Source organism: Nannospalax galili, unplaced genomic scaffold, assembly GCF_000622305.1.
Source record: "Nannospalax galili isolate Female #2095 unplaced genomic scaffold, S.galili_v1.0 scaffold879, whole genome shotgun sequence".
Taxonomy (NCBI): domain Eukaryota; kingdom Metazoa; phylum Chordata; class Mammalia; order Rodentia; family Spalacidae; genus Nannospalax; species Nannospalax galili.
In genome coordinates this window covers 1,970,083-1,994,000 of record NW_008346261.1, presented here as the reverse complement: position 1 = coordinate 1,994,000, position 23,918 = coordinate 1,970,083, and the positions used below count along the sequence as shown (strand labels likewise).

The 23,918-nt window shown below is 39.0% G+C and overlaps 1 protein-coding gene across 2 annotated transcripts in view; it reads left to right on the top strand.

Moving 5' to 3' along the window:
- Nucleotides 1-23,918, top strand: part of Vmp1 (vacuole membrane protein 1) — a 133,323-nt gene that overhangs the window by 27,406 nt on the left and 81,999 nt on the right. For both annotated transcript variants that reach the window (XM_029568107.1, XM_008842662.3), the window contains exons 2-5: nt 5,232-5,333; nt 6,708-6,843; nt 9,966-10,056; nt 10,211-10,321. In XM_029568107.1, the coding sequence (XP_029423967.1) occupies nt 5,258-5,333; nt 6,708-6,843; nt 9,966-10,056; nt 10,211-10,321 (414 nt within the window). In that variant the 5' untranslated portion in view covers nt 5,232-5,257. The remainder of the gene's footprint in view (nt 1-5,231; nt 5,334-6,707; nt 6,844-9,965; nt 10,057-10,210; nt 10,322-23,918) is intronic.

The window sequence follows — 23,918 nt, the reverse complement described above, 5'->3', positions numbered from 1 at the left end:
TTTTGTTTAATTCAGATGTCTCTCTGGTAAGTCTCTGGCCTGTTGACCTATCTAATGGAGATAGTGGGGTATTGAAGTCCCCTACTATTAATGAGTTGGGGTTAATTTGGGTCTTAAAGTCCTGTAGTATTGTTTTTATGAAGTTGGGTGCACCAGAGTTTGTTTTGTTTGCACCAGAGTTTGTTTTTTAAGACTGGGGCCTGCTATGTAGGCTGCAACCTGTTCTCACACTCACTGTGGCCCCCACTGGCCTTGAATATACAATTCTGTCTGTCTCCGCCTCCCAGGTATTAGGATTACAGGCCTGCACTGCCTTGACCAACTTTTTCTCATTTTGTGAATCCAGAAAATTAAAGCCCAAAGGAAATGGAACTTGCTCAAGATCGTGTGATTTACCTGAGATGCCATCTAGATTTTCACATTTGAACTGTGTATTCTACCCCAGGCTAGTTACAGTAATGAAAGCCCATGCTTTATTTCTTAATATGTTTTATTCACTTGCTGAGAAATGAAGGCAATAAAGCAAAGTTGGTCACAGTGGATTGTATCTAGATGAAGAGAGCCTCTGTTGTGCTGATGAATGTATACTTTGTTCAATCGTAATCTTTCATTTGTTTTTCTGTATAAGGTATGAATTTTAGAAATTACAGTTAGGGCTAGACATTGTGTGTACCTATAATCCCAACACTTAGGAGACTGAAGCAGGAGGATTTGAAGTTCTGAGGCCAACCTGAATTACTTAGCAAATTTAAGGCCAGCCTCAGTTACATAGGAAGGCCCTGCTTCAATAGAACAATAACAGAAAGGAATATAGCTGGTTGTGGTAGCACATGCCTTTAATCCCAGCACTACTCCGAGGTAGAGGCAGGCAAATCTCTGTGAGTTCAAGGCCAGCCTGGTCTACACTGGTGAGTTCCAGGCCAGCTGGGACTACAGGGAGACAGGTAGTCTCCTGTAGAGACTGGGGGGGGCGGGGGGGATAGAGAGTGTTCAGTAGAGAGTGTTCAAGAGTTTAAAGTAACAAGTCTATGACTAGATCATATTCTTTTTAAATTTTTATTATTTTTTAATGGGGGTTGGAGAAATGTCTCAGCAGTTAAGAACACTGGCGGTTCTTGCAGAAGACCCGGGTTCAAATCCCAGCACCCATATGGCAGCTAAAAACCGTCCATAACTCCAGTCCTGGGGATCTGACAGCCTCTTCTGACCTCCAAGGGCATTGTACAACACGGGTGCACTTACCTACGTGCAGGCAGTACACGCATACACATAAAATAAAAATAATTAAAAAAAAACATTATTTTTTTTTATTATTTGTATTAGTCAATTTTCTGTTGCTGTGATAGAAACACTGACCCTAAGCAAGAGGAAGGAAGAGTTTATTTGAGCTTACGGTTCCAGGGGAATTACAGTCCATCATGGCAGGGAGGCATGGTGGCTGGAGGTGGCTGGAGCAGGAAGAGCAGAAGTGAAGCTCTCACATCATCACCAGGCACAGGAAGCAAGAGGGCGACCAGAGATCTGGCAAGGCTTAAGAACTCTGTAAGCCCACCCCCAGTGACATGCTTCTTCCAGGATAGCCACACCTTCTAAAACCTCCCAAATCAGCACCATCATCTGGGGACAAAATGTCCAAACACTTGGAGCCTATGGGGGACATTTTCATTCAAACTACCACATTATTATGTGTGTGTGTCTCTCTGCTTGCGGGGTAGGCATATGTATGGAGGTCAGAGATCAACTTTGCAAGAGTCAGTTCTCTCCACCATGTTGATCCTGGGCATCAAACTCAGGTAGTCAGGCTTGGCAGCAGATGCTTTCACCCACTGAGCAATCTTGCTGGCCCTATATCATATTCTTATCATTTAAAAACAAATCTATGGGGCTAGAGAGATGGCTCAGCAGTTAAGAGCACTGGCTGCTCTTGCAGAGGACCTAGGTTCGGTTCCCAGCACCCAGATGGGGAGTGACATCTATCCATAACTCCAATTCCAAGGAATTCAACCCCCTCATCTGATCCCCACAGCATTGTACAACATGGGTGCACTTGTACACATGCAGGCAATACACTCATACACATAAAATAAAAATAACAAATAAAACTTTTTTTAATGAAAAGAGAGGGCAGGAGTGGTGGCTCAGCAATTAAGAGCACTGGCTGCTCTTATAGAGGACATGGGCTCAGTTCCCAACATTCACATGGTGGCTAACAACACCAGTAATTCCAATTCCGTGGGATCCAGCACCCTCTTCTGGCCTCTGTGATATGGCACACATGGGCACACATACATGCAGGCAAAAGTCACATACACATAAATTTAAAACAAATTTAAAAATTTAAATGAGAAAGAAAGGACAGAGACCTGGAATAAGTAAGGAAGTCAATTCTTCATGCTTTAGAATCAGGAGGCTGAAACTTGAGAGCTTGTCATTTTGTAACTTTTTTCTTTTATAGAACTTGTTCTATAATCGATTTAAGAAATCTTTGCCTAGCCTAAGTTACAAAGGTTTTCTTCTATGTAGTCTTTTAGAAATTTAGCAGTTGTAGCTCTCCAAATTATTTGATTCATTTTGAGTTAAATTTTGTATAAAATACGAAAAAAAAGAAAATGAAGAGATTCATTAAGAAGTATGTCATTCTTTTCTATAAATATATTTGCATGTTTTGATAGTAACTTGTTGATTTTTTTTTTCTTAAATAGCATCATTGAAACATGATTCACATACCACATGATTCACCCATTGAAGCTGTCCAGTTAGGGTGTGGCTCAGAAGAATAGTGTTTGCCTAGCATGCATGAGAGCTTGACCTGCAAAAATAGTAATGAACAAGTCATTCAGTGATTGTTAGTTATATGTTACACTTGTTTGACTGTCACCATTATGTATTTTAGACCATTTTCATTATCCCAAGAAGAAGCTACAATCATTTGGCAGCAACTCCTCATTTCCCTCAACTACTTTCTGTACTTTGTATATTCCTATTCTGACATTTCATGCAAATGAGAATCATATTGTGGTATTTTTGTGACTGACGTCTTTTACTTAGTATAATATATTCAAAGTTTATCATTATTGTAGCATATGTTAGTGATAGGTAAAAATGTTGGAGAGAGTGGGCGAGCGCGGATGGAGGAGGCAACGAGGCACAGATGGAATTCTCAGCGGGATACAGCTTTATTTCGCACGGGACATGTTTCCCTCGGGGAAGGGAAAGATGTCAGGGAAGGGAAGGGAAAGATGTCAGCCCACGATGTCCGCCCATGGGTTGTGAGCTGGGACTTTATATATGGGGGCTTTAGGGTGTGGAAGGGGGAATGTGAGGCAGGAAAAGCAGGTAGGATTAGGGTCTGGAAGTGTTTACTTTTTCCCTCTTAAGATAAGAGAAAAGCTGTTGTGATAAACAACTTCTAAAATCTCTGGTTAACAGGTAGAATCTGCTTATCTTATCTTTGGAGATCAGAGGAAAGGCAGGCTGCTTCTCAGCAGAGTTTGTTTCCCTTGACTTCAAAGGTCAAGGTGCTTATCAACTCAGTTCCCTTTTTGGGCTCCAAAGTCTGTAGGTCCCTGTTGGGGAGGGGGGAAGCTGCTGCTGTTTGGAACCCTAACAGTTAGTACTTTCTTTTTTGTTCATATGTGTGTATGTGTGTGTGCATGCATGTGCTGGTACACATGTATGTGCATGTATCATCAGGTGGAGGCCAGAGAGCCACCTCTGACATCATTCCTTAGGCACTCTCCACGTTGTTTTTGAGACAGAGCCTCTCACTGAGACCTGGGACTCACCAAGTAGGCTAGGCTGGCTCATCAGCAAGTCCCAGAGATCTGCCTATCTTCACACTCCAGCTCTCTGATTATAAGCATGCTCCACCACGCCTGACCTTTTACATTTTTACATAGGTACTGTGGGTCAAACTCAGGTCTTCATGCTTATGCAACAAGCACTTGACCAACTGAGCTGTGTCCCCAGACTGTTTCTGTTTGGTGAAACCCAGTCTTGCAGGCTAGTGGCAACCATTCTGCCTCAGCCTCCTGAGTTCTGGAATTGCAGTTGTGAGAGACACCATGCCTGTCTCTATTTTTTTTTGAAGGTTGCTTGGAGGTTCTAACAGGAGAGTACAGCTACTTATATACCCTTGGCTGAAGAATGGCCATCCTTTTGACTACTACACCTGCGTCTTTGGAAGAAACACACATAAACAGTGAAGGAGGTAGATACCAACACCAACCTAGTCTGCTGACCAACCTAGTCAGTAGAATCAGCCAAATCAACCCTGGTGATCAATGGGGTGACAGACATTAGAGACAGATTGCCCTCTTTATTCTTTTTATGAATGAATCATATCGTATTATTTGAATATACCACATTTTTTCCAAGATGGGGGGTTTCATGTAGCCCAGGCTAGCCTTGAGCTTTTGATCTTCCTGCCTCCATTTCCCAAGTGCTAGGATGGCAGAAGCATGCCACCATGCCAAATTTATGTGGTGCTGGGGATGGAGCCTAGAACTTTGTGCATACTAGGCAAGTACTCTACCAAATGAGCCATAACCCCAGCCCAGTACATGTAAAAATTTTATCTTCTGTATCCATATCATTTGAGTTATGTTTCCTACATAAAGATGTGGTCTTGGATCAACATCAGCATTTGAGACCTTTCTGATAATATAATACATTTTTTTCTAATGATCTTAACATGACTATGAAAGATAAAAAAAATAAAAAGATAAAAATGTTAAGATAAGCTAGGTGTGGTGGTGCACGCCTTTAATCCCAGCAAAGGCAGAGGCAGGTGGATTTCTGTGCATTCAAGGCCAGCCTGGTCTACATAGTGAGTTCCAGGACTGCTGGGGCTACAGGGAGACCCCGTCTTAAAAAGACCAAAAAAAAAAAAAAAAAAAAAAAAACTTAAGATAAATGTCCAATTACGTATGACATTGATTTGTTAGGCTTCTAGCTTATCAGTTATTAAGGTACTAGTATGTTCTATTCTTAGTCTGTGCTCCAAAATTTTAATCCAGAAAAGTCACTGGAATAATTATTTAGGAAAGGTTCACAACCAGAAGCTTTTATATGGTACTAGGATTTATATAGAAATTGTTCAACTCTTGGTTATAGAAGGATAAAAATGTGAACACATGCCCCGGCATATGGGATGTGATGCCATGTTATTCCTGTATTCAGTTTTGCAGCAGACTATAATGTATTGCTGGATTTTTATTTTGCTGTATTAGCTCCTCCAGAGTTTCTGATCTATGAAATGGCAGAGAATGGAAAAAATTGTGACCAGAGACGTGTAGCAATGAATAAGGAACAACACAATGGAAGTTTCACAGGTAACAAATATATAACAATAGTAGAAACCTTAACTGGGCAGTTCGTGTCAAAATCTTCTGAGAGCTTACATGTATTTCCTCACTTAATCCCTATACTGACCCTGAAAAATAAGTACTCACTGTTCCCTGTTTATATTATAGAATAGAAAACTGAACCACAGGAATGTTACCTAACTTACCCAACATTGTATAAGTGATAAGCATCCGGACCAGGATTTGGAACCAAGTAGCTTGCCTCCACATTTTGAGCTCTAAATCCCATAGATTTATAATATGATGCTAAGTTACTATAATGTCCTTCATAGAGGGTAGTCCCTTCATAGAGGTAGATTTGCTTCAAAAAGATGAAAGAATTACAAAGGTGATATGAAGATTGCAGCAGAAACACCTAGGCTTGTCATTCCCCCAAATTGGTTGTCTTAGTCCACATTAACTGCTGGAATTCTTAGCAGTGTTTGTTTGGAATACCATCTAGGAAAGGAGGTGGCAAAGAACAAGGGAGTTGGCATTTGCTTGTTTTGTTTTGTTGTTCTAGTTGTTCTCTAAGTAATACTAATTACAAACTGATAACTCTAGGGCTGGTGGTATATAGTTCAAAGGAAGAGCACATGCATAGCATGCATGAAGACCTAGACTCAGTCCCTAGCACCAAAATAATGAGTGGCAACTGTGATAATTCATTTCCTTTCTAAACCAGTAAGTATTGCTGGGCTTGGACTAGTTGCCATTTCTCAGGACTCTAGGACTTTCTGTGAATGGTTACCTGGGACATGGATGGAAGTCGTCTTCATCCAGTATATTTCTAAGCACTCATACGTTGAACCATCCCTCTCCATGATGACTGAAAAGACTGCTCTGTAAGGTTGTCACTGATGGAATGCAAAGAGATAGGCGAGATGTATAGACAAATGAAAAGCCATTTAGGCTTAAGTTACGGGAACCTACCACAACTCTTGACTTTCTGTTACAGATTTCAGATACACTTTTTTAGAATTTTGTTCCACAAATTGCATCCTCTAGAGAAAGGATAATCTTAACTTAGTACTTTGAACTCTTTAAATTTGCATGACCTGGATGTCAAATCACATTTCTACTTTTGAGATTCCTATGTGCAGCCTTTGACATGTAAGATGGGAGGTGGTGGATGGGTTTTTACTGTTTGAAAAGGCGTGGTGGTCCCAGCACTTAGGAGGCAGAGGCAGGCTAATCTCTGTGAGTTCAAGACCAGCCTGGTCTACATAGCGAGTTCCAGGCCAGCTGGGGCTACAGGGAGACCCTGTCTCAAAAAGACCAAAAAAGGAAAAGAAAAGAAAAGGAGAGACACACCATAAATGTAAGAATTTTGTTTTTAACTTCCATAATGTTGTCTTTCAGACCCCTCTTCAATAAATGAAAAGAAGAAAAGGGATCGGGAAGAAAGGCAGAATATTGTCCTGTGGAGACAGCCACTCATTACCTTGCAGTATTTTTCTCTGGAAAGCCTTGTAATCTTGAAGGAATGGACTTCAAAGTAAAGAGTTTTCTATTACTTTTTATATAAATTCTATTTGCTAATTTTAGAAGTCCTCAGCCATCTCCTACTCCCTTCCATCTGTTCCACTGAAATGGATTCATTAAATTTAGACTATCATAGGAACATTATTTTCCTTCCTATAGTTTAAAAAGAAATAGCTGGGGAACTGGGATGTAGCTCAGTTAGAATACTTGTCTTCCATACACAAAGCCCTAGTTTAGTCCCCAACACCACAAAAATACTGGATTTTCAAGGTCCCCCTGTGCTATATAGGGAGTTCAAACTCAACCTGGACCACATGAGACAATGTCTCTTCTACGCCCAAGCCCTCGCCTCCCCCCACCCCCTGCAAAAAAGAGAAAGAGATTGGGACATTTAGTTTGAAGAAAGACAGATGAGGAAGTATTGATATTTGCTCAATAATTACAATTGACGACTATCTCATGTTGGATCTTTCAAGGGAGAACACTGAAAAGATAATGGTTGTTTTCTCCTGGTTTTACATTTAACAGAAATCAGGCCTGAGTACAGACTTAGATAAACCAAGGTAGTAGCAGGACAAGGTTCAGGATACCTGGTACTTGGTTCAGGATAGGTTGAGCCGGTGAAAACAAGACAGCTATTTTTGCATGGCGGCACACACCTTAAATCCCGGAACTCAGAAGGCAGAGGCAGACAGATCTCTGAGTTCCAGAATAGGCAGGACTACATAGTGAGACCCTATCTCAAAACAACAATAAAAACAAAACAGAAAAAGAACTCTACCATAAAATCTGTCCTGTTTTTAAGCTTAGATTTGTAAGCCCTGTTTCAAGTATTGCAGAGAGCAAGTTGTGCTTTTATACATCTTAGCATTTTCTTCTTGTCCTCCCAAATTATTTTTACTATTTTCTACTTTTATTGCACATAAAATTTATAAGACATTTTGCAGGGGCTGGAGAGATGGCTCAGCAGTTAAGAACACTGAATGTTCTTGCAGAAGACCCGGGTTCAAATCCTAGTACCCACACGGCCATTAATGACTGTCCTTAACTCCGGTTCCAGGGGATGTGACACCCTCTTCTGACCTCCATGGGCATCGCACTACAGAGGTGCACTTACATGCATGCAGGCAATACATACATACACATTAATAAAATTTTTTTTTAACAAAGACTTTTTTTTAAATTGTGGTGCATCTCAAACTTTATGTATAGTAGAGATATTCAAAAGTTGAACACTTACAAGTTTGAAACATTTAACTGTTTAAGTACTGTCGTAAAAGTTTCAGGCCACTTCAGTGACTTCTTAGATTCTTTTCTTTTTCCCCTTAGTAAAAGCAGGTATTTTTTTAAAATTATTTATTATTTTTCTTTTATTTTTTATGTATATGAATGTATTACCGGCATGTATGTGAGTGCACCCATGTTGTGCAATGCCATGGAGGTCAGAAGAAGGCTTCAGATTCCCCTGGAACTGGAGTTAAGGACAGTTTGTAGCCGCCATGTGGGTGCTGGGAATCGAACCCAGGTCCTCCGCAAGAGCAGTCAGTGTTTTTAACCCCTGAGCCAGCCCCAAAAGCAGGTATTTTAACATATATTATGGAACTGAATTATTTACATATATTAATTTATTATACAGTCAGTCTGAAAGATAATAGCAAGCTAGATCTAGGAGTGTAGTCTTATCTACAATTCTGTAACTATTCTGTTGGAAAAGAGAAGTTGGTCCTAAAATATTGGTTCACATATCTTGAGAATACATCTTTTCTGATAAGATCCTCTGTTTCTTTTTTTTTTTTTATGTACTCTTTCTTCTTTTATTTTTTTTAATGGGGCTTTTGGCTACTCTAACATTCCCCCCTCCGAAGAGGTAACCCTAAAATCTTTCAAGGATTAGATAAAAGCTCCCAAATACTTTCAACAGTTTTGGCCTTTGGAATGTAGTATGTTGCTAAAAGACCCTAGGACATTGTGAGTTTTAGCAAAAAAAAAACTGGCTACTTTTCTTTAGGGTCTTTTTTCCCTAACTGCCTAGCCAATTCCCACCTCCTATTCTTATCATCCTCTGAAGAGGTAACCAAACTTGCGGATAAGGAATCAGACTGCTCTGGCTTTGTCCATGCTGAACAGGGACGCAGAGTGAGGCAATTGGAGTACTCCTTCAGTGGGTCTATCTAAAAGACTCCCAAATTGCATAACTCTTATCTCTAGAGGGAAAAGAAAGTCCTTGACTGGTGAATATGAGATGTGAAGGAGAAGTAAAGGCAAGAGTAATTAGCATTACAAGTTCTAGACAAGGAAGTAGAAAAAAAGTCAGAACAGGGAATCAATTTTCAAATGTTCATATGAGAGTCCATCAGAATTTCTTGACAAGGGCTTCCAAAAACATCTCTCTATTGGGTTCCTCCTCATTTTTCTTTTGTCTTCCAAGGCTGGACCCTAGAACTTTCTGGTTAGGAACAAAATCATCAAAAATTATCAATTATCTAAATAACTTTTTATATAGACTTAAGCCTAAAGTCTGGGGGGGAAAAAAAGACAAAACCGTTTTTAGCTTCTTTGATCCCCATAGCAGCTCTGTGAAGAAAGGAAAACAAGTATGTGATTACTAGGATTTCAAAAGCAAAAACCAAAATCAGGTTGGTTAAGTGTCTTGCTAAAAGGGCAACACAGAATCTCTAATTATCTAAATAACTTTTTATATAGACTTAAGCCTAAAGTCTGGGGGGGAAAAAAAGACAAAACCGTTTTTAGCTTCTTTGATCCCCATAGCAGCTCTGTGAAGAAAGGAAAACAAGTATGTGATTACTAGGATTTCAAAAGCAAAAACCAAAATCAGGTTGGTTAAGTGTCTTGCTAAAAGGGCAACACAGAATCTCTGACCAGCCTCTTGCTTGAAAGTCAACGCTCTTCCTATTGTACTCTGATACCTCTCCATATCAGAAGATAAGGACAAGATCAGGCTTTAAGCAACGAGAAAGGCTATGGTGGGGTATGTGATCATTGGGTTCTGGACCCATGTACCTTGACTGATCGCTTTCTGTATCCCAAAGTCTGTTTCATCAAATTGCTGTGTGAATGAAGACTCCAAATAAAGAGTAATATGAGATTCTGTTTTTATTTTCAATTTGTTTTAAGATTGTGGCATCGTCAAAGCATTGTGGTGTCTTTTTTACTGCTGCTTGCTGTGCTTATAACTACGTATTATGTTGAAGGAGCACATCAACAGGTAAGAGATTTAATGATTTTCATTCTAGTCTTCAGCATTTGGTAATCCCATGAAGTTTCAGTATAAGACTGATGTGTGTTTCATAAAATTCATACTCTCTACATTGAATCATAGTTTTGTATGTTTGATTACACCTCCTCCTTTTGTTTTTCAGTATGTGCAGCGTATAGAGAAGCAGTTTCTTTTATATGCCTACTGGATAGGTTTGGGAATTTTGTCCTCTGTTGGACTTGGAACGGGACTGCACACTTTTCTGCTTTATTTGGTAAGAATAACTTTCATGAGCAAAAACAAAAGAGATTTTTCTATCTTTTTATCGGTGTTTTTAGTTCAGAAGTTCAAAATCTAATTTGTATTTCATTACTTTTATGTTCTATAAATGTTCTAATCCTCAAATCAATGCTTTTAGTTCAATTAATTGTTTTGTTTAACCTTTTTGAGCTAAGAAATTAGAAGGAGAAAAGGAAAAAAACAGTTAAATGAATAAGTGTTTGTTTATGTAAGGCTTACAATGAGTCCAGGTATAGTGGTGTATACCTATGATCTCTGCACTTGAGAAGCCCAAACAGGAGTGCCATGAGTTTGAGGCCAGCCTAGGTTACCTAGCAAGACCTTGTACGAAAAAAAAAAAAAAAAAAAAAGCCAAGGAAATGGCTCCATGGGTAAAAGCTCTTGGTGCCAAGCCTGATGACCTGAGTTCCACAATGAAAGAAGGAGAAAACTGGCTCCTGCAAGTTATACTTTGAAAAATAAATAAATAAATAAATAAATAAATAAATAAAAATAAAAATAAATAAATAAAAATGTATTTTAAATGAGCAGGAAAAGACTTGGACCTTATTCACAAGTAAGCTGAAAAGTCAGAGGTAGGATTAGGGAAACAGGTAGAGCAAGGAGACCTAGGCCACAGTTTAGGAAGCACTCTCAGGGCTGATGGGTTTAAATTTTGTGTTCTTGATAGCTTGCTTCTTTTGTTCTGTTTTTATCTCTGAGTAATAATGTAAAAACAATTCCATATTTGCAAATAGTCTTATCTTCATTAGGGAAAAACATGGTAAAGGGTGTCACAGTGATACTCAGTGCAAAATAAAGTTCATTGTTGCCAACAAATACACTCTCTGTACTAAATGAATTCACTACCGAAGCTGGTATCATACATATTAAGGCATGATTATCTGCTTGGCCCAAACAGGTGCTGAATTAATGACCTCATGGATGTTTGGTAATTAATCTATAGTATATAATTTCTTCAAATTTACTTTAAAACTTGGAATTTTAAGTCAGGCACAGTAGCATATTTACTATAATTGATGATTGACATTTTGTATGGTAGAGAGCACTGGCTGCTCTTGTAGAGGACCTGGATTCATTTTCTGGCCCCAAATAGCAGCTAACAACCATCCTTAACTCCAGTTCTAGGGGAATTTGACACCCTTTTCTGACCTCCATGATGGGTATTGTACAATATGGGTGCACTTACATACATGTGGGCAGGCAAAACACTCATACACATTAGATAGATAGATGATGATAGATAGATAGATAGATAGATAGATAGATAGATAGATAGATAGATAGATAAAACACTCATACTACACATTAGATAGATAGATAGATATGATGATAGATAGATAGATAGATAGATAGATAGATAGATAGATAAAACACTCATACACATTAGATAGATTGGTGATAGATAGATAGATAGATAGATAGATAGATAGATAGATAGATAGATAGATAGAAGATAGATAGACAGATAGATGGATAGATAGACAGACAGACAGATAGACAAACGTGGCTCAGTGGTTAAGAGCACTGGCTGCTCTTGAAGAGGACTCAGATTCGATTCCCAGCACCCACATGGCAGCTAACAACCATCTGTAACTACAGCTTCAGAGGAATCCCACACCCTTTTCTGACCTCCACAGGCATTACATTACACAGGTGCACTTATATATGTGCAGGTAATGCATTCATACACATAAACTAAAAATAATAAATATTTAAAATAAATAAACAAAAAACTTAGAATTTTAGGATAATTTTCATGTTTGCTCACTGATTCTATCTGAAATAAAAACAAAAATTATAGAGGAACAGTCTCTATTATTGTTTTTCCTAGTAACTAGTAAATTATTTATGTATGATACACTAGTATGTATATGTAGTGTATGTGTTTATATGAGTGTGCACATATATGTATAGGTACATCTATACTTGTATGCACATGTGTACAGAGGTTGATATCAGATGTCTTCCTCAGTCACTCTCCATCTTATTATTTGACACGAGATCTTTCAAGTAAACCTGGAGCTCAGAGATTAGCTAGAATGGCTAACCAGCAAGCCCTCAGCATCCTCCTGTCTCTCTACCTCCCCTACTCTGGAATTACAGGCATATATGTTCAGCTTTTTGTGAGTGCTGGGGACCTGAACAAGGGTCCACGTGCTTGCACAGTAAGCACTTTATGGACTGAACCATTTCCCCAACCCCATAACTGCTAAATTCTCAGTATTATTGTATACTGTATTCACTGGGACTGGAAACATGGCCTAGCAGATAAGAGCAGCTATTGCTCTTGCAGAGGACCCAAGTTTAGTTTCCAGCACCTTCGTCAGGTGGCTCACAACTGCGTATAACTCCAATTCCAGGGCATCTGATGGCCTCTTCTGCACTTTGCAGGCAACTACTCTCACATGTTCATTCCCACACACAAGCACACACATATAACATAATTAAAATAATAATAATAAATCTTTAAAAAATATTGCATTCTCTAATAGAAGTTGAGGGAAAAAAGAATGACAGATTACAGGATACATTTCTGCTTTTATCTAGACCCATCCTCGGATCTTTCTTGGGAAAATAAGATTGAGGAACTCATTTATAGCAATTGATTAACCTGGGATCATCTGTAGTGAGGGGCATGATGGTGCATGCCTTTAATCTCAGTACTCAGGAGGCAGAGGCAGGTGAATATCTGAATCTTGAGTTCAAGGCCAGCATGGTCTATAGTGATTCCAGGCCAGCTGGGGCTACAGGGAGATCCTGTCTCAAAAAAGACCAAAAAACCACCTGGGATCATCTAAAAAGCAACCTGGGTAGCAGATTTTGCAAAAATCTTAAAAAGGAATTCAGTGGAACCCCTTTTAAATTGCATACAAATTTAGGATGAAGAAATTTAAGGACTGGAGAGATGGCTCGGTGGGTAAAGTGCTTGCTGCACAAACATGAGGACTCATTGAATTCCCATAATACTTGTGAGGCCAGATAAGTTAGAACTCTGGTCCCAGTGCTTCTATGGGGGGATGGGATATGGATAGGGGAATCACCAGGTGTTAACAGGCCATCTAGTCTGGTGTATGCAGCTCTCTTAACCATTGAGACATTTCTCCAGGCTCTTAGCCATTGAGACATTTCTCCAGCCCCTTAACATTTTAACATTTTAATTTATTTTTTTGTGTAAATGAATATTTTGTCTGAATGTATGTAAGTGCACCTGTGTCATGCAATGCCTGAGGAGGCATTACATCCCCTGGAACTGGAGTTATGGATGGTTCTTAGCCACTATGTGGGTGCTGGGAACTGAACCTAGATCCTCTGCAAAAGCAGCCAGTGCTCTTAACCATTAAGCCATTCCTCTAGCCCCAATTCTTTTAAAAGTAGCATTTGTATTGGGCATGGTGGCGCATGCCTATAGTCCCAGCACTCGGGAGGCAGAGGCAGGCAGATCTCTGTGAGTTCAAGGTCAGCCTGGTCTACATAGTGAGTTCCAGGATAGCTGGGGCTACAGGGAGACCCTGTCTCAAAAAAACAAACAAACAAAAAAAAAATAGTCATTTTTTTTTTTTTATCAAATCAAGGAAGCCCTCCCTCCATATTCCGTTTACTGAGAGGTTTTTGTTGTTGTTTGTTTTTTAATTAGGAAAGAATCAGTATTGGATCTTGTAAAAACAAAATTCCAACTTTTTTAAAAAATATTTTGCAAGGATTTAAAAAAAATTGTTATTTTTATTTTATGTGTATGTGTGTATTGCCTGCATGTAGGTAAGTGCATCCGTGTCATGCAGTGCCCACAAAGAACAGAAGAGACTATCAGAGCCCCTGGAACTGTAGTTACGGACAGTTGTTAGCTGCCATGTGGGTGCTAGGATTCGAACCCAGGTCTTCTGAAAGAACAGTCAGTGTTCTTAACTGCTGAGCCATCTCTCCAGTCCCAGTTCCACCTTTTTAGTACTACAACAATCAGAAGTAGATCAAAGGCCAATGAAACACCAAATAAAAAAAAATTAGTATGTAGAATTGGGATGAAATGGATTAAACTTTATAAGAGATGCAGCACGTGCTATTTCCATTTGACTAGATTGCCTGTAGCTCTTACACCTTTTCTTTTAGACACAGGTTTTCCTTTGGGGGGGTGCTTAGGTATAATAAATAGAGAAAGAACAAAGAACATCTATAAAAAATAATTTGCTCAAGGAAGAAAAAGCAAAAGATGGCCCTGGTCTTGAGTTTTTGTTTGATTGGTCGGGCTGGAAATCAGTGTGCAATAGATTACTACTGCTTATAATCCAAAGGACAGGTGTGGTTCTTATATTGATACTAATGTGAATATGAGCTAAAGTCAGTTCTGTTAATTTTTTACTCCTGTCTTGTGTCCATTTTTGTAGAATTCCACACATGCGGAAGGATGGTGTATCCTTGCCTGCTTCTGCTTTGATCAGTGAAATATAAGTGCTAGGTGTCATTTGAGATCTTGGTATGCTTTGCTATTGTCATAGCTAATCCTGATTAGCTAGCTAACTTGTGTTGAATGTTTAGCATGTATGAGATTCTTGGATCATTGCTTTTTCTTAGTGTGTATTAATGTATTACCTGCATGTATGTAAATGCACCCATGTTATGCAGTGCCCACAGAGGACAGAAGAGGGCATCGGATCCCCTGGAGCTGTAGTTACAGATGGTTGTTAGCCACCTTGTGGGGGCTGGGATTCAAATTCAGGTCTTCTGCTACAGGAACCAGTGCTCTTAACTGCTGAGCCATCTCTCCAGCCCCTAGAATCATTGCTTTATGTGAATTATCTCGCCGAGGAAGTCAATAGACAATAATGTTCTGAATATGTAGCAAAAACTTTCATGAGGACTAGGAAAGTGGCCTTAGTGGATAAAGCACTTGTGTCCCATAAGCATGAAGACCTGAATTTAAATTTCTAGAACTACATAAAGCCAGGTACAGTAGTTAATGCACATCTGAAGTTCCAGTGCTTCTAAGGCAAGATGGGAGGCAGAGACAGAATTCCCAGAAGTTCACAGGCCAGCTAGCCTGGCACATTCAGCAGCAAACAAGAGACCTTGTCTCAAAGTAGAAACGGAGGACTGACACTCAGGATTGTCTTTGGATCTCCACACATACACCATGGTACACATGTGTACCCATATTTGCACACATGAATACATAAACAAAGATTAAAAGCAAAATCTCACAAATAGTTTTAACTGTCTACTTGAGAACTTTGGCACATATTTTTAAAATGAAAATAGGAAACTAGAACAAAGCAGTGTCTTTTTGATCTCTACTTAATATGAGCTAGTCCAAATAATCTCAAGCTAGATCTTTTAAATACCATTTCCTTGATGATATGAGTCTCCATTTCTTTTGTTTTTATCTAGGAAATGTAATTGTGTTTGGGAAGTCCTAATTACATCTACTTTCTTTTATGAGCCTTTATGTAGCCTTCACTTAGGGAGATGTGCTGATGATAGCATTCTGATGTCCTTTTTTATGCTGGTGAAACAGACACCTCTGCCATATACTCGTGTAACCCCTCCATCCAGAGACCATGTTAGGAGAGGAGTCTTGTCAGAAATACAGCTCTCTTGATAGAATTGTTGCAAAATATATGAAAAGAATCAGGTTTGTTTGTTTTTATTTATGTGTATGTATGTATGTGCTTGGTTGTTTCTGTGTATATGACATGCATGCAAGTGCCTGTGGAGGCCAGAGACAGTTGTTGGATCCCCTGGAAATGGAGTTACTGACAGTTGTGAGCTGCCTGAATGGGGAGCTTGGAACTAACCCCAGGTCCTTTGCAAGAGCAGTAAGCGCACTTAACTGCTGAGCCATTTCTCCAATCCATTTAAAGACAGATTTAATTCATTGTTTACCATGGTCCTGTCTACTAAAAAGTCATGGCTTAAAAGTAATATGAAAATGCTTCTTGTTTCATATCCACTGATTCCCACTTTGTGTAAGTTACCTTTTTGGCAGTATCACTTTATTAATTATGATGAATTATATATCAAATGGTCACCTAAAAGACTTAGAAGTTTAGATCTTAAAATGAAATGTCGGGCTGGGCGTGGTGGCACATGCCTTTAATCCCAGCACTGGGAGGCAGAGGCAGGTGGATCTCTGTGAGTTCGAGGCCAGCCCGGTCTCCATGGTGAATCCAGGACAGCTAGAGATACAGGGAGACCCTGTCTCAAAAAGACCAAAAAAAAAAAAAAAAAAATGAAATGTCTTAGTTCCAGGTCAGCTGTGGTTACAGGGAGACACTGTCTCAAAACCAAACCAAACAAGAAACCAAAAAACAAACAAACAAAGTATCTATTTTTCAGTTAATCAGTGAATAATTTTCTTTTTTTTTTTTTTTTTTGGCTTTTTGAGACAGGGTCTCCTTATAGCCCCAGTCGTCCTGGAACTCACTATGTAGACCAGGCAGGCTTCAAAGGCACAAAGATCCTCCTGCCTCTGCCTCCCAAGTGCTGGGATTAAAAGAGTGCATCACCACGCCTGGCAATAATTTTCTTTACATTCTTAAGTTTACTTGAAAGTGTGTAACTTGAAATTTGGATGTGCTGGAAGCCCACATCACTTCCTTAAATATTACAACTAAGAGTTATTGTCTGATCCAAATTAAATGTAATGAAACCAACCAACAGGGAAAATTTGAAGCTACCATCAAATTTTGTAAATCGATTTGAGAACAGTCTCCTAGGTTGCAGAAGCCAGATATTTAGCCAAAAGGGAAATTAAGTAATGTTTATATAGTAGTAGTGTTTATTAACCAGAGAGGAAATGAAGGTAATCAGTGGATTTCTTTCTGTAGCTCAAGTTAGTAGGACCACAAGGTTAGTTGATTTGCTTTATTTTAACCCATGGATAGGCTTCAGAACCCTACAAATTTCCCCCATATACTGTACTTATTGTGTGTTTAGCAAATAAGCATTTGTTTTTTTCTGGCAAAAACAAGACCTTCAGTGTTCATCCTATTCTCCAGAGACTCATCAGGAATGCTTTAAAACCATTCTTCTAGAACTTGTTTTTCTAAGTACATCTGTATTTGTCCACCACTAGATGGCATTAGTAATACAGTCAGTATACTGTACTATAACTGCAGGTTCAATTCTGAATAATAGATTAACTACAATAGTTGTACAGAGTAACTTCACCCAAAGCCCATACCATCAAATGACTCCATTTAGCTTGGAGACATATTCTATTATATATATTTATGCCTATAAATTTTGCTTACATAAGACCAGTGAAAGTTTGTGGCTGAAAATGTTAACTTTTCTGGGGCTGGAGAGATGGCTCAGCAGTTAAGAACACTGGTTGTTCTTGCAGAAGACCCAGGTTCAAATCCCAGCACCCACATGACAGCTAACAACTGTCTGAAACTCCAGGTCCAGGGAATCCAACAGCAGGGCATTGCACAACACGGGTGTACTTACCTACACACAGGCAATACACACATACACATAAAATTTAAAAAAAATTTTTTTAATGTTAACTGTTCCTAATAATTTCCCACATTCATTGACCCAGCAATTATCAATTAGATTTTTCCAATTAATCTACATATTTATATGTGGGAACTAACTCATAACCAGTGTCGGATATAATGACTAACTTTAATTCTATCCTTTTTTCTTTTTTTTTTTGAGACAGGGTGTTGCTGTATAGCCCAGGCTAGCCTTAAACTCGAAGCAACCGTCCTACTACAGCTTCCCAGATGCTAGAATTACAGGTGTGCACCACCACAATCTGACTTTCCATCTTTTTCCTTAATAGTCAAGAATATGCAGCAATTCTGATTATGAGAGAAATCATGTAACTAGGTTGGAATGTCCACTCTAGTACTATTAGCTATGTAATATTTGGCGGATTTCTTAACTTTTAAACTTCAGATTATTCAACTGTAAATGGAGATAATAATACCTATTTCACACGGCTGTTCTAAGAATTAAATAATAGATGTATGATTTTCAACATGCTGCCTAATGTATATAAACACTTAGCAAATGATTGCAGCCATTATAATGAATGTCACTGTACTCCAAGTTTTAAAAAGATTCATGTACTTTGTATCTGTGTGTGAGAAAGAGTGCTGGCATTTGCTTGACACAGAGCACATGCCAAAGTCAGAGAACAACTTTTCAGGAGTGAGTTCTCTCCTTCTACCTTGTTTTTTTTTTTTTTCTCAATATTTTATTTATTATTTTTATTTTATGTGTATGAGTGTATTGCCTGCAGGTACGTAAGTATACCCGTGTTGTGCAATGCCCATGGAGGTCAGAAGAGGACGTCAGATCCCCTGGAAATGGAGTTAGGATGATTGTTAGCTGCTATGTGGGTGCTGGGTTCTCTGCACAAGTAGCCAGTGCTCTTAACTGCTGAGCCATCTCTCCAGCCCCCACTTTGTTTTGTAATGCAGGGTTTGTTGTTTCTATGGCTGCACTTCATACTTGAGCTTCTCACTGATTCTCTTATTTCTGCCCCCATGTCATCACCCGAGTACTGGGATTACAGATACATCGAGCTCTTTGCTTGGGTTCTGTGGATCAAACTCAAGTCATCAGGCTTGTGCAAGTGCTTTTACTCACTGAACTATCTCCCTGGCTTTGCATTTTATTTTATTTATTTATTTATTTAGTCTTATTGAGGCAGGGTCTCCTGGTCATCCCAACAGGCCTGGAACTCACTACCATGCTGATAACAGTTTCACAGAGATCCGCCTGCCTGTGCTTCCTGAGTGCTGGAATTAAATGTGTACCCTACCTCACCCAGCTTTTGTTTTTGTTGTTGTTGTTGTTTTGTGTGTGTGCGCCTGCGTGCGTGCATGCGTGCCTGCTTGAGTTTACTTGTTCCATGTGTATACAAGTGCTGGCAGAGGCCAGAAGGCATTGGCTCCCCTGAAATTGGATTTATAATTGGCTGTGAGGTGCCCAATGTGGGCGTTGGGAACTAAACAGAAGTCCTCAGGAAGAAGACAATAATCATTCTACTGAGTCATCTTCCCAGTCCCTTAATTTATTTTTTAAAGCAGGCAATCATTTTCAACTATATGCTTTAGCAGTTTTTTCTTTTCCTTGTAGTGCTAGGACCTTGTACATGCTTGCCAAATGCTCTACCACTGAGGTATATCCATAGTCCATCCTTAACTATTCCTAACAGCCTGGACTACTTTGTGAGTCTCTGTCTCAAAAGTTAAAATAAAAAGAGGAAATTCAGCCAAGGAAGCAGAGGCAGGTGAATCTTTGTGAATTCAAGGCCAGCCTGGTCTACATAGCGAGTTCTAGACCAGCTGGGGATGCAGGGAGATCCTGTCGTCTCAAAAAAAAAAAAAAAAAAAAAGAAAGAGGAAATTCAGAGAGAAGAGACTAGCCAATGACAGACCCTGATGAACTTGTCAGCTCTAGATTATAGCCCTAAAGGATCACATTTGAAAAAGAAGTGTTGAACGAGATATAAATAAGCCTTAATCAATACTGAAGCTCAGGTTTAAATATCTTCAGCCCAGCCACTCATTAGAAGAAAATGTATCTCAGACACAATCCTTTACATATACATACATTATATTCATTAAGTTACAAGACGATTACAGAGCCAGTTGTAAATTGTTGTATGCCATTAATGATTTATAGTCTTACATTTAACAAAATTGAGTATGGTGGGCTCATGCCTGTAATCTTACCACATAGAAGGCAGAGGGGTGAGGATAAGTATTCAAAGCCATCCTCAGCGGTATAGGAAGTTCAAAGCCAACCTGGGTTACATGAGACCTTGTCTCAACAACAAAAAAACAGCTAGAATGAATCTATTGGCCACAATTTACAGTCCTATATTTAGTGCCATGTATGGACAGTTTTTGACACTAGGTGGAGCAATTTCCTGAAGAAAGACTTTACAAAGCCCTGTATCTCTTTTAAATAGGCCCAGTTCCTAGACCTAGAACTGAAAAGAGAACTATCACTGTAACATTAAAAAGCATCCAAATACTTATCTACAAAGTATGACAAATTTTCTCTCTAACATAAAATTTAGTCATTGGTTTTCCTCACATTTGGGGATCAAAATATGGGAATTTTTATGTGCCTTAATCATTAGTGCTCTCCTTCCTAGACGCAGTTTGAAAGTAGAAAATTTGGAGCTATTGAATTATATTGTAAAATTGTCCAAGTTTTATTAGAAATTATAACATTAAGGTGCTGTCCATCTAATGATAATTTAGGAGACGTTTTCTTTTCTTTTTTTTTTTGGTTTTTTTGAGACAGGATCTCCCTGTAGCCCCAGCTGTCCTGGAACTCACTATGTAGATGAGGCTGGCTTTAACCCCACAGAGCTCCGCCTGCCTCTGCCTCCCAAGTGCTGGGATTAAAGGCATGTGCCACCACATCCAGCCCGGGAGACATTTTCTTAATATGACCATTTTAATAGAAAAATACTTAAAACTCTTAGAAATTAAGTAAAAAAAATAGTTGTGAAATATTGCTCTTCAGATGACCATTTTGTTTGTAAGTTTGAGATTATTAAAATATGTGAGAGCTGGAGGGATGGCTCGGTGGTTAAGAGCACTCTTCAGAAGACGCTGGTTCAAATCCCAGCACTCACATGGCAGCTAACAACCATCTATAACTCCAGTTCTAGGGATCCAATGCCATCTTCTGACCTCCCTGGGCATTGTACAACATGGGTGCACTTATGTACATGCAGGCAATATACTTGTACACATAAAATTAAAATAATAAATTTTTAAAAATCTGTGGCAAAATTGTACCTTTTAAAAATCTGACATGAGCCAGGCATGGTAGCACACGCCTTTAATCCCAGCACTTGGGAGGCAGAGGCAGGCTGATCTCTGTGAGTTCAAGGCCAGCCTGGTCTACATAGTGAGTTCCAGGACAGCTGGGGCTACAAGGAGACCCTGTCTCAAAAAGACAAAAAAAAAAAAAAATTGCCTTAATGTGTATGGCACCATGTTTCCTTTCATAAACAGTGCTTTATGGTATTTTATGCTGCTTTGAAGCCATTTTTCCTTAGATACAGATATTTCTGATACTATTGACTGTTTTTCTGTTTTTCTTTTTTTTTTTTTTTTTTTTTTTTGGTTTGTTTTTTGAAATAGGGTTTTCCTATAGCCCCAGCTGACCTGGAACTCACTATGGAGACCAGACTGGTCTTGATCTCACAGAGATCCATTCTCTTGCCTCTGCCTCCCAAGTGCTGGGATAAAAGCATGTGCCACCACACCAGGCTCTTATTCTTTAATGCTAAAATATTATTTGAAAAGTGTCAGGAATATGGATAAAATGAAGTGAGGAAGTAGTTTTGGTAAGTGAAATATTGTGGTAATTGTTACTGCAATGAAATGGAATGATTCCTTTAAAGCAAAACCGATAACTATCTTCTTTACTGTCATTTCGATTTGACTTATGATTATTGCTTCAGTGCTCACCTTTGTATCCTGTGTACATCAAAGAAATTCCCGAGTTAGATTCTAGTATGACTCAAGGCTGATTTCTATAGGTACAATGACTGTAGTTATAAGCACTCAGTGACTCAGGGCTCTTGCGGGAAGACCAACAGGCGCGTCTTAGAAAAAAATTGTTTGCCTTTTGTTTGATGAGGGCACGATAGCCCTTCTTCCCCAAGGGATGACTCATCTATTAACTCCCATGAGCATCACCACATCAAAAGAAGAAACCAAGGTTTCCAGGACATAGGGGTATCCACAGACTGAATAACTTCCTGCCCTTAAGTCACTATTTATAAATGTGTGCTTAAAAGAAAGCTTAGACGATTCAGTTAGCTTCAGTTCTTTGGGGTATAAATTTTAAACAACTTACACTAGCCTTTTTTTTTTTTTTTTTTTTTGAGACAGTGTCTCCCTGTAACTTCAGCTGGCCTGGAACTCGCTATATAGACCAGGCTGGCCTTGAACTCATAGAGATCTGCCTACCTCTGCCTCTGTGGGAACTAAAGGCGTGTGTCACCACACCTAGCTTATACTAACCTTTAAAAAAAATAGCTCTTCACTTCACTATATAGTCCATTTCTCCCAAATACTGAGGTCAGCTCATAATTGAAAATAGTTTAGGGAAGACCAGTGATGTAGCTCAGTGGTGGCGCACTTGCCTAGCATGCTCAAAGGCCTGGATGTGATCCCCAACATTTCAACCAAAGGAAAAAAGTCTGTTAGCCCTAATGATAAGTGTTTGATGTGATAGATAACCTCAATATCTTGAATTCATCAATCTTCAATGTATAAATATACCAAAACATCACATTTTAAGTGTAAATTACTTGGTTTTAGAAAAGAACCATGAAGCATGCTTTTATACGTGAATTGAGCTAGTACAGTAAAATGACTTTCACATAGAACATGAACTAATACTATTGAGTTTATACTTTTGTTGTGGATAGCAACTCTGTGCTTACACTTTTAAAATGTAATCTTAAATTCTTGCCCTTTGATGTAGGTAGCACAGCCTTTTGTTGTTGTTGTTGTTGTTGTTGTTCTTTTTGAGACAGGGTCTCCCTATAGCCCCAGCTGTCCTGGAACTCACTATGTAGACTAGGCTGGCCTTGAACTCACAGAGATCTGCCTGCCTTTGCCTCCCAAGTGCTGGGATTAAAGGCGTGTGCCACCAAACCCAGCTTGCCATTATTTTTTAAAAATAAATAATTTATTGAGGATTTTATATTAATAATTATTGAGAATAATTATATTACATGCATATAAGGTGTTTTGATCAAATCCACGCCCACTCCCTGTCCTCCAAGACTTCCCATATCTCCCATCACTTTTTTCTGATAACTTCATGTACTCTTCTTCTTTTGTTTATTTATTTATTTATTTTTATGGGTCTTTTGGCTACTCTAACATTCCCCCCTCTGAAGAGGTAACCCTAAAATCTTTTAAGGATTAGATATAAGCTCCAAATACTTTTGACATTTTTGACCTCTGGAACAGAGTATGTTGCTAAAAAGCCCAAGGACATTTTGACTTTTAGCCAAGAAACTGGCTACTTTTCTTTGGAGTCTTTTTATCCTAACTGCCTAGCCAATTCTTACCTCCTATTCTTATCACACCATCCTCTGAAGAGGTTACCCAAATTGCCAATAGGGAATAGGGTTGCAGACCACTCTGGCTTCTTCCATGCTGAACAGGGACGCAGGGTGAAGCAGTTGGGGTACCCCTTAAGTGGGTCTATCTAAAAGACTCCCAAATTGCATAACTCTTATCTCTAAGGGGAAAAAAAAGTCCTTTAATCATGAATAGGAGATGTGAAGGAGAAGTAAAGGCAAGAGTAATTAGCATTACAAATTCTAGACAGGGCAATTTTCAAATGTTCATATGAGAGTCCTTTGGAATTTCTTGACAAGGGCTTCCAAAAGCATCCTTCTATTGTGTTCCTCCTCGTTTTTCTTTTGTCTTCCAAGACTGGACTCTAGAGTGGTGGATTCAGGATTTACTTTCAGGTATTTTGATAGCTGTTGGAGTGGTTAGAATCAATGTCGGTTCTCTCTTGAAAGCTTCTAGATAGGGGGAGAAAACAAATTTATCCATCATTTT